Here is a 12,119-nt window from a genome sequence, read left to right on the forward strand (position 1 = left end):
TCACTGCTTTCGTTCCAGTTGCTATGCCTCATTTCATGAGGCACCAGAGATCAAATTGCCAACATCTGCTGGATCATGGAAAAAGCAAGAGAGTTCCAGAAAAACATCTACTTCTGCTTAATTGACTATGCCAAAGCCTTTGACTGTGTGGATCACAATAAACTGTGGAAAATTCTGAAAGAGATGGGAATACCAGACCACCTGACCTGCCTCTTGAGAAATCTGTATGCAAGTCAGGAAGCAACAGTTAGAACTGGACGTGGAACAACAGACTGCTTCCAAATAGGAAAAGGAGTATGTCACGGCTGTATATTGTCACCTTGCTTATTTAACTTCTATGCAGAGTACATCATGAGAAATGCTGGGCTGGAAGAAGCACAAGCTGGAATCAAGATTGCCGGGAGAAATATCAATAACCTCAGATATGCAGATGACACCACCCTTATGGCAGAAAGTGAAGAAAAACTAAAGAGCCTCTTGATGAAAGTGAAAGAGGAGAGTGAAAAAGTTGGCTTAAAGCTCAACATTCAGAAAACGAAGATCATGGCATCTGGTCCCATCACTTCATGGGAAATAGATAGGGAAACAGTGGAAACAGTGTCAGACTTTATTTTTTGGGGCTCCAAAATCACTGCAGATGGTGACTGCAGCCATGAAATTAAAAGACGCTTACTCCTTGGAAGGAAAGTTATGACCAACCTAGATAGTATATTCTAAAGCAGAGACATTACTTTGCCAACAAAGGTCCGTCTAGTCAAGGCTATGGTTTTTCCTGTGGTCATGTATGGATGTGAGAGTTGGACTGTGAAGAAGGCTGAGTGCCGAAAAATTGATGCTTTTGAACTGTGGTGTTGGAGAAGACTCTTGAGAGTCCCTTGGACTGCAAGGAGATCCAACCAGTCCATTCTGAAGGAGACCAACCCTGGGATTTCTTTGGAAGGAATGATGCTAAAGCTGAAGCTCCAGTACTTTGGCCACCTGATGTGAAGAGTTGACTCATTGGAAAAGACTCTGATGCTGGGAGGGATTGGGGTCAGGAGGAGAAGGGGACGACGGAGGATGAGATGGCTGGACACGGACTCGATGGACGTGGGTCTGAGTGAACTCCGGGAGTTGGTGATGGACAGGGAGGCCTGGCGTGCTGCGATTCATGGGGTCACAAAGAGTCAGACACGACTGACCAACTGAACTGAACTGAAGCCTCATTTCTTTACTGCGTCATATAGGGCCACATAAGCAGTCTGAACAAAATCACTGAGCACGACTTTCCTCATATTGCTCCTGTCATTAACAGTAAGGTTGCTAAACATTCACCATGATGTTTGAGGTTTGCTGAAGGTTTTATAAATAGCCCTTTATTTATTGCTGCTGCTGCTGCTAAGTCACTTCAGTCATGTCCGATTCTGTGCAACCCCATAGACGGCAGCCCACCAGGCTCCCTCGTCCCTGGGATTCTTCAGGCAACAACACTGGAGTGGGTTGCCATTTCCTTCTCCAATGCATGAAAGTGAAAAGTGAAAGTGAAGTCGCTACAGGGTGTTTAAATTTATCAAATGCCTTTCTAAATCTAAGACGAATATATTACGTTTCTCCTATAATCTCTTTATGTGGTACATAAGAATAATAGATTTTCTGGTGATATATCATCCTAAATTACTGGAAAGATCTCCCCTGGTTTTTTTTTCTGGCCACATGCTGCACCAGGTGGCATGTGGAATCTTAGTTCCCTGACCAGGGATCAAACATGTGCCCCCAGCATTAGGAACACAATTTTAACCACCAGACTACCAGGGAAGCCCCAGGATGATCCCTTTTTGATCATGATGTCTTTTTTGCTTTTTTTTTTTCAGTTACTCTGCTGAAAAATTTTGTTTCTGTCTTCTTAAAGGAGATAGATCTACAATTTTTTGTTAATACTTTTTAGTGAGTTTGTTTCTAATGACGTCTCATAAAATGAGTTGAGAGCTTTCCCTCTTTTTCTATTCTCTAACACAGTTGATAAAATATAAGGATTCTTTTTCTGAGAGGTTTGAAAAAACTTGCCTGCAAAATTGAGTCTAATGTCTTTTGGAGGAAAGGAAACAGGAGAAAAGGAGATTCCGACTATAAATTCACTTTAATAGGTATTAACTACATCAGTTCAGTTCAGTTGCTCAGTAGTGTCCAACTCTTTGCAACCCCATGAACCGCAGCACGCCAGGCCGCCCTGTCCATCACCAACTCCCAGAGTTCACTCAAACTCATGTCCATCAAGTCCGTGATGCCATCCAGCCATCTCATCCTCTGTCATCCCCTTCTCCTCCTGACCCCAATCCCTCCCAGCATCAGTCTTTTCCAATGAGTCAACTCTTCTCATGAGGTGGCCAAAGTACTGGAGTTTCAGCTTTAGCATCATTCCTTCCAAAGAACACCCAGGGTTGATCTCCTTCAGAATGGACTGGTTGGATCTCCTTGCAGTCCAAGGGACTCTCAAGAGTCTTCTCCAACACCACAGTTCAAAAGCATAAATTCTTCAGTGCTCAGCTTTCTTCACAGTCCAACTCTCACATCCATACATGACCACAGGAAAAACCATAGCCTTGACTAGATGGACCTTTGTTGGCAAAGTCTACTTTTGAATATGCTATCTAGGTTGGTCATAACTTTCCTTCCAAGGAGTAAGCGTCTTTTAATTTCATGGCTGCAGTCACCATCTGCAGTGATTTTGGAGCCCCCAAAAATAAAGTCTGACACTGTTTCCACTGTTTCCCTATCTATTTCCCATGAAGTGATGGGACCGGATGCCATGATCTTCGTTTTCTGAATGTTGAGCTTTAAGCCAACTTTTTCACTCTCCTCTTTCACTTTCATCAAGAGGCTCTTTAGTTTTTCTTCACTTTCTGCCATAAGGGTGGTGTCATCTGCATATCTGAGGTTATTGATATTTCTCCCAGCAATCTTGATTCCAGCTTGTGCTTCTTCCAGCCCAGCATTTCTCATGATGTACTCTGCATAGAAGTTAAATAAGCAGGGTGTCAATATACAGCCCTGACGTACTCCTATTTGGAACCAGTCTGTTGTTTCATGTCCAGGTCTAACTGTTGCTTCTTGACCTGCATATAGGTTTCTCAAGAGGCAGGTCAGGTGGTCTGGTATTCCCATCTCTTCCAGAATTTTCCACAGTTTATTGTGATCCACACAGTCAAAGGCTTTGGCATAGTCAATAAAGCAGAAATAGATGTTTTCCTGGAACTCTCTTACTTTTTCGATAATCCAAAGGATGTTAGCAATTTGATCTCTGGTTCCTCTGCCTTTTCTAAAACCAGCTTGAACATCTGGAATTTCACAGTTCACGTATTGCTGAAGCCTGGCTTCGAGAATTTTGAGCATTACTTTACTAGCATGTGAGATGAGTGCAATTGTGCATTCTTTGGCACTGCCTTTCTTTGGGATTGGAATGAAAACTGACCTTTTCCATCTATTATACCTTGAGAAAATATTGGCTAATTATTTCTCATTAGAAAATTTCTCATCAATCTTATTTCATTTCAAATTTATTGCTGTGACACTGCTTAGAGTATTTATTACTTTTAAGTCTCGACTGATTTGTAGTTATTTCCCTGCTTCATTTCTAATGGTTTACGTCTTTTTGTCTTTTTGTCCTGATTAGTCTTATCAGGTTGACAAGTTTTTCCATTTTCTTATTTGTTTTTCCATTTTTTTCCCATTATATTTACATTCTCAATTTTCCTTTTGCTTTTCTATTTCACTAATTTCTGCTCTTATCTGCATTACTTCCTTCCATTCATACTGTTTGTACTACTGTTCTTTTTTTTTAGATTCTTAAGTAAAATATCAAATCACCCTAAATATTTTACAATTCCTTTTCCCATATGAGTTATTTTCATTTCTAGACATTTACCTTAACTATATTTCATTGTAAATAATTAATAATCCATGGTCAGAGATTTGGATTTGCATAACACATCTTCAAAATAAAATGACTCTTTCCTTGTGACATTGAAAAGTATAATGTACCCAAAAATAACAATACTTTATTCCATGCACTATCCTCTTAACTACTGTGCTCTACTACTGTATAAAATAGTCTCTCTCTAAGGACAAGATTCTGTATCTATCACATCTAAATTACTAACCAAGTTGCTCAAAACTCCTGTATCCCTACTAATATTTTTTTTTCTGCTTGCACTGTCATTTGCTAAAGGACAATTTAAATCATTTACTATGATTGTGAATAATTCTCCTTTTAATTGTCACTTTTTAGTTCACATATTTCAAAGCTATGTAAATGCAATCAAGTGTATGACTGTTGTATCTTACTGATAGATTATAAATTAGAAAGCGTCCCTCTTTATTAATTCCTTTTTCCTTTCATCCTGCTTCATAAATGCTGCATCAACTTTCTTTTGATTAGAATTTACGAGGCATAGCTTTAAATATCTTTTTCAGTACTACCTTGTAGTTTTATTTTAGGTATGTCTCTTACAAGCAACATAAATTTATATTATAAATTTAAAATCCAGTCTCTTTTAGTAGATAATTATCAGCTTACATTTACTAGAATTACTGATACACACCCATTTCTACACTTCTACATTTTTTTCTATACTCCTATATAGTGCTTTTGATTACTACCTCTAAATTTTTTCTTTCCTACTTTTTAAATTAATTATTAAAATGCTTGACAATTCCTTTTCCCATGAGTTAATTTTTTTCATTTTCAGACATTTTACCTTCACTACATTTTATTGTAAATAATTAATAACCTGTGGTCAGAGATTTGGATTTGCATATCAGCAAATCTTATTTTTTTTCTATTGGGTCTTTATAGCCAACAAATCCAGCTGCACTACAGCTACGTAATTTCTAAAAGATTGATTCTGGGGCTGATGTCAGGAAACAAAGTCACCTTTGAACAACTTATTTTCCTTCAAAGCTAGTGATACTCATTTTGATAGGAAAATAAACACTGACTACATAATGAAGCAGCACAAGCAACACTATTGTCATTATTTCAAATACCCATAAAGGCAAAATCATCTCCAAGCATTTTCTTGCATTTTGAAGAAAGCAAGATTCTGACAATGCATAGTCTAAATTACAGTTTTTACTCCCTCGGTATTCTAATTTTGCTCAAAGCATACGGGTAGAACTTTGGTTCCAAGCAAATGGATTACAACTTTTCACAACCTTTGAGGCCTCCAGCTCTTTAATCTTGTCTTCAGCCTCTGTCAGTTTATCTTTCAAAGCTGCAATTTCTTTCTCCATAGGCATCACAACAGACCGAAGTTTTTCAGCATCCTCTTGGGCCTGTTAAAAAGAATTAAATGTCACAACTTACCAATTTATCACTTTTGTAAGGAATAATAGGTCTAGCAGACACTGTATGAGCACTCACAAAACTGAACTATGTCTTAACTCTTCAATGCTGCATTACTTTGAATGTTAAGTCATAATCACAGCTTTATCAAATATTTCATTTAGAATTCAGGAATAAGTAGGAAAATGGATTCACTACGACAAACTTGAATTTTTTGTTTATTTTGGAAAGTGAAAGCAGGTTTATTTAGATAGATTATACATTCCACAGACAGAATGTGGTCGTCTCAGAAAATGAGAGCAACCACAAATGTGACTTTTTAACTAGCTGAGTAACTGAGATGAAAAAATATATATATAAATGCATATAATAAATAATTTTTGTAATTCTGGTTAGGAAATTAAAAAACCATAAGCTCTTACAAATACAGACAGGACTAATTTTCTAACATAAAAATAGAACATTTATTTCCTAAAATATTAGAAAATTATGTTTCTATAAAAGGGCTACAACCTAAATTTTTAAACCGAATATTTATCATTTTACTTTTGACATCTAAATGAAACAAACTCAAATAACAACTCCTAAAGCCATGGTGTTTAACCATCTTTCATTCTCAAAAACACAGATTAAAAGCAAACATCCATAAACTAATAAATTGGTAAGAAACTTAATTTTCATTTTAAACACACACATATTTATACAGAAACAAAAATGAGACAATATATTGACTCAAAAAGTTTGCTTTTTCCCTTCTAGTGAAAATGAAAATTAATCTTATTTACTGAATTTAAACCAACCCAAGCTTATCCTAAAGTACTTGTGAAGGGGAAAATATTACCTATGCAGAAATGTGAATGAAGATTAAAAAAACAATTGATATCTCTCAAAAAAGAGTGACATACTTTGTTTCCCAGTGCTTGCAAAGTCGTTTCATCATTTATTTTATTTTGAACTAAGTCCTGTTAGGAAAAGATATGTGAGCTTAAAATATCTTCAGTCAAGGCTAATTTGGGATGTTTACAGAGGTGGTCTGATAAAAATCACCAGGGGAAAAAAAGGAGAAAAGCAACAAAGAATTTAATACAGATTGAGTCATTTATTAATGCAAAGATGACCTCACAATTCCAAGTGACACATATCAAAAAAAGAAACATTCAAAGATGACTTTTTTAAATGACAGAAAGGTAATTAGAAACAAATCTAAGACACTATCACAGCCAAGAAAAACCTAAGAGTCATGACTGAATGTAATGTGGTATCCTGGATGTGATTTTGAAACAGAAAAAAGGACTTGGGTAAAAACTATTGAAATCTGAATAGAAAGAAAGGACTTTAGTTAAAAATAATCAATATAGATTTATTAACTGTGACAAATGTACCATACTAATATTAAGATGTTAACAAGAGAAACTAGGAGTGAAGGATATGGGAACTCTAGTATTTTCAATTTTTTTATAAATCAAAAACTGTTCTAAAAAATAAAAAAATTTTAAAAAGGATAAAACGTGGACTGTGGAAATCATGATTATGCATATACTGTTGTTATTTGTTTAGTTGCTAAGTCATGTCTGACTCTTTCATGACCCCATGGACTGTAGCCCACTAGGCTCCTCTGTCCATGGGATTTCCCAGGCAAGAATACTGGAGTGGGTTGCCATTTCCTTCTCCAGGGGATTTTTTTGACCCAGGGATCGAATCCACATGTCTTGCATTGGCAGGCAGACTGTTTACCACTGAGCCACCAGGGATGTCTCTTATTGATATATTAGAAGAATGAAGAAGAAAACTATCCTGTGAATGGTACTGTGGCTCAGAATAAAATATCTAATCATAGCATTAACTATGAATTCATCTCAAAAGACTTGAGAGAATTGAAGACTGTCTACTGTGGCTAACTATGGTAGATGACTGACTGACTAGTGATCATGAGACACTGTTAGATCCTCATGAAGAAGCTGAATTACAATCTTCTCCTGAAATAAGAAAATGCAAATAACTATTCCTCAAGGTTCAGGCTTTTGTTCTGGGTGTTGGGTTCTCATATGATTTTTACATTATAAAAAAAATTAAATAAACTTCTAAATACATAAAAGTAGTCCTTGTATGAATGAAGATTATGGCTAATTCAACTGAAAATAAAAAATCAAATTCTAATTACTATCTTATATGTGAGTTCAAATACACATATGTATATAAATTAAGAAAGCAAAGGTTTCTATAATGGCCTACATGGGAAAATAATCTTAAATTTAAAAAGTGGGTATCTGAATATGCATAACTGATTCACTCTACTGTACACCGGAAACTAATACAACATTGTAAATCAACTATACACCAATAAAAATTTTTTCTAATTAAAAAATAAAAGTTTACATAATCAAACTGGCCAAAAAGCTTTTTAAATTTTCTCAATGATAAAATATTCCATCTTCTAATTTAGTTGCTCTATTTTCAGGCATCTACAGTAAAAATGTTCAAGCATAATATGCAGTACATACATCACACTGGAACCACAGAATATTCAGAAAGAAGGAAAACTTAACACCTGTTCTTAAGCTTCAGTTGAGACCAAGCAACAACACTCATTCAAGCAATATTTACTAAGCACCTATGAGCGAGACACTATCCTAAGCATTTAGGATACACAATAAACAAAGACTCCTACCCTCATGAAGCTCACATCCTAGTGAGGAGGAAAAGGCAGCAGACAGTAAACATACCAAATAGGAGAACTCTGTGTACATTATAAGGAAATAAGTGCAATAGATGGAGAAGGCAATGGCAATCCACTCCAGTACTCTTGCCTGGAAAATCCCATGGACAAAGGAGCCTGGTAGGCTGCAGTCCATGGGGTCGCTAAGAGTCGGACACGACTGAGCGACTTCACTTTCACTTTCCACTTTCATGCACTGGAGAAGGAAATGGCAACCCACTCCAGTGCTCTTGCCTGGAGAATCCCAGGGATGGGAGAGCCTGGTGGGCTGCCGTCTATGGGTTCACACACGACTGAAGCAACTTAGCAGCAGGAGCAGTAGCAGCGGGTGCAATAGAAAAAGAAAAATCAGAATAAGATCCGAGCAAGTTGTGGTAGGTGGGGGAGGGAGATGGGCAGGCTGCAATGTCAAATGGGGTGGTCAGGACAGGCCGCATGAGATGGAAGCAAGGTGAGAGAGTTACCCATACATAAATGTGGGGGAAGGTCATCAATTACTTAGTACTCTAGGTCTGTGCTCAAACAATTTCCCTAACAGAGAACAAAACAGTAAAACTTCTATTACCGTAACAATGTTAGTTAAAGCATTACCACAAACATATTTGGATTCAAATATTTCTACAGATGAATACATTCCTCCATACCTTTTTCATTTCATTTTCTAAATTTTCCTCCTCTTGACCTTCAGACAGCCTTCTCCTTAAATCAGCTATTTCCCTCTCTGCAGATTCTCGATACTGTGCCCACTGTGTTCGCTCCTGCTCCAGCCTAAGGTGGAACTGGTGCTCATAGTCACGAACTGTTTCTACAAAACATCACCAAATATTTCATGTCTGAGCATTTTGGAAAAAACGAGCTGGCACACTAAAATTTTAAAAGTAGTTATATAAAGAACGTAAGCAAACCTAGTTTCTGGAAATCTTTTAATTCACTAAAAACACTAAACTAACATTTCCAGTTCTTACTACACATAGAAGTTTTCCTAAGGACTTTAAATCATCTCTAATTTCAGAATAAACCTGTGCAACATATTAATTTATAGATGAGAAAAAGCTTAGGAAAGGTTAAATACTCTGGCCAATGTCTCACAACTAGAAAGAAACAGAGCTAGAATTCAAACCTAAGACCAATTCTAAAATCTACGTTCTTAGATAAAACTCTGTGACTCCCAAGACAAACATAACATGTTGCCCCAATACAACTACATATATGAAAGTGTAAGAAAAGGGACATAATGTTTTACTATAACCCAAGATTCTAAAGTGAGACACAAATTCTATAGTCTTTATAAAATGACTATCTTCAATACAATCCTAAAACATGATAAACACTGCTGGTTGTCCATTAATTTCCACTCTTTTTTCTTTCTTACTAATAAAACCCCAAATTTGTTCCAGAAATCAATGGCCCAATTTAAAATCTAGAATTTCTAGATGTCTTGGTAGTTATGTGTAACCAGAAACCTCTATAAACTGGGGGTGGGGGGTGGTGGGGACAAGGGGGAAATATGCTGAAGATTTCCAGAAAATTTTTGCTTTACTGAGGTAGACTAGAGGAGCAGTTATTTTTTTCAGCCTCAAAGTAAAATGAAGTTGAAAACTACATGCTAAGGATGAAGAAAGAGAAGAACTGACATCAGGAACCATTGTACCCAGCCCTAGATTACCTACCTACGAACTTCTCCTGTGAGAAAATGAACTCTTATTTGGGCAAACTGCTATAGTGGGTTGTAACGTGAGGTTCAGAGCAATCCCTAGATGACAGCCAAACACTCAGAAACAGTGCTAGTCTTACTTGCCTTCTTATAGAGAGTACTAAGGCAACAATGACACATAACTGCAAAGACAGGGAAAAAAGTAACCACTATTTCACATTTATATTATTAACTAGTTCCAGGAACCCAAAGATTCAGGAGGCAGCTTATTTCATTATTTTTTCAGAAAAGCAAGAAGTAATTAAGTATGGGACTTCCCAGGTGGCACTAACAGCTGATAGAGATTAAACCACTACTCTTCCTTTAGATCTACAGTCACCAGCAAGAAGCTCATAAAGCCTATTCTAACTCATAGGCCACTCTACCTCACAGGCTGAGTGAAAATTTCACATAAAAATCCAAATTTTTCTTTAAAATGTAAAAATATGGCAACACTGGACGTGATGGAACTATAAATAGTAACTTTACTCTTTCCATGGGAGGTTTCCAGTTCAGCACGCTTCCTGTGCCCATACAGCTTCTTTCATTGACATTACTGGCCTGTCTCCATAGAGAATCTGTTTTGAAGCCCTGCTTTAAATCTTATAATGAACTATAGTTTTCATTTGTAACACTCTCATCATAATTCTCCATCATTAAATTTGTTAAAGATACAGATGATATATTCGTTTATGATTTCACTGGCTTCCCTTTTATTTTGCATACGACAGTACATCTTAGAGACAGTAATACATAAAGCCACAAATGAAATTCAGGATATATTTTAAGACCTTCTGCAAATGTTCTCAGTCATCAGAATCAGTTATCTTAGAAAATCATAAAATAAAATTGTCTTTGTCTTTACCTTTCATAACAGCCTGAAGTGAAGCAACTTCTTCTCTCCACTGTCTCTTCACTTCATCTATAGCTTCTTGCTTGGTATTCTCAGACACCGTGGCAATGGCCTTGATGTTTTCCATCTCTGCTTGGGCTTCCCACAACTGTGTCCGAAGATGTCCCAAATCATCTTGTGCAGCTTGTAAAACCGCATTTTGCCTCTTCAGATCCTCTGGGGCAAAAAAGTAAAAGACTTTCCATTAATGAAAAGTTCACTTTTATCAGGCTGACATGTCAACAAAGAAATAAAGCATTAAGTTTATAATGTTAACATTCCAATGAAGAAATTAAGCATTACATTTTTAAATGCTGACTTAGGAAATGAAATCATTTTAATACTTAAGGTAAGATATAAAGTATGCTGGGTTTCACAAATCAATTAATTATTAACTATGTAACCAAAGAGTGATTAAAGCCATACTTTTAGATCTAAACTGAGGCTCTTCCACATACTGGCTAAATAAACTTATTTAAACTCTGGCCTCAATTTCCACATCTACAAAACTGGAATAAAAATAACCACCTCAGAAAGTTGTTTTAATGGTAAAACAATTTATTGAAACACAATTCAAGAAATGGCTGAGGACTTCCTCAGGAAGGAAAATGAGGTGAAAAAGAGAAATGAAAGCCGGAGTACACGGCAGTTACTAGGTTAAAGCTTTTTTAAAGTTGGGATAAACTTTTCAGCACCCCTTTACTACAATTCCCTTGTGGCTCAGCTGGTAAAGAAACCAACTGCAATGAAGACCTGGGTTCAACACTTGGGCTGGGAAGATTCCCTGGCAAATGGAATGGCTACCTACTCCAGTATTCTGGCCTGGATAATTCCACGGACTGTATATAGTTCGTGGAGTCGTAAAGAGTCAGACACGACTGAGTGACTTTCACTTACTACATCTTAAATATAAAGTTGATCTGATGTGCCTACTACACGATTTAAGCCTAAATAGCACCATTGTTCGGAGATGATAACGGCAACCCACTCCAGTACTCTTGCCTGGAAAATCCCATGGGTGGAGGAGCCTGGTAGGCTGCAGTCCATGGAGTCACTAAGAGTCGGACACGACTGAGCAACTTCCCTTTCACTTTTCATTTTCATGCATTGGAGAGGGAAATGGCAACCCACTCCAGTGTTCTTGCCTGGAGAATCCCAGGGATGGGGTCGCACAGAGTCGGACACGACTGAAGTGACTTAGCAGCAGCAGCAGCACAACTGTTTGCCCAAATTGACTTCAAATAAAGATGAACAACAGTATACGTGGGTGTTCTGTTTTCTTACACCAAACCACTTTTTCATTTTTTTAAAGTCCTTGTCTGTATCATGGATAGAAAATGGTGCGTTTTCATCTGTAGTTCCCTATTAACAGAGATATTGAACATCTTTTCATGTATTTATTAGTGACATATTTCCTCTTTGGTGATATATTTTACCTGTGATTTCTGATGAATTTTTCTTCTAATTTGGGATATTTTACATATACTGGATATTACTC

The 12,119-nt window shown here is 36.9% G+C and overlaps 1 protein-coding gene across 5 annotated transcripts in view; it reads right to left on the reverse strand.

Annotated features, from left to right (window-relative positions):
* RABEP1 (rabaptin, RAB GTPase binding effector protein 1) overlaps positions 1 to 12,119 on the reverse strand; it is a 93,840-nt gene that overhangs the window by 38,374 nt on the left and 43,347 nt on the right. For all 5 annotated transcript variants that reach the window (XM_069603198.1, XM_069603199.1, XM_069603194.1 and 2 more), the window contains 3 exons: positions 10,595 to 10,798; positions 8,681 to 8,841; positions 5,191 to 5,310 (listed from right to left, as the gene is read on the reverse strand). In XM_069603198.1, the coding sequence (XP_069459299.1) occupies positions 5,191 to 5,310; positions 8,681 to 8,841; positions 10,595 to 10,709 (396 nt within the window). In that variant the 5' untranslated portion in view covers positions 10,710 to 10,798. The remainder of the gene's footprint in view (positions 1 to 5,190; positions 5,311 to 8,680; positions 8,842 to 10,594; positions 10,799 to 12,119) is intronic.

Source organism: Ovis canadensis, chromosome 11 (genome assembly GCF_042477335.2).
Source record: "Ovis canadensis isolate MfBH-ARS-UI-01 breed Bighorn chromosome 11, ARS-UI_OviCan_v2, whole genome shotgun sequence".
In the NCBI taxonomy this organism is placed as follows: Eukaryota; Metazoa; Chordata; class Mammalia; order Artiodactyla; family Bovidae; genus Ovis; species Ovis canadensis.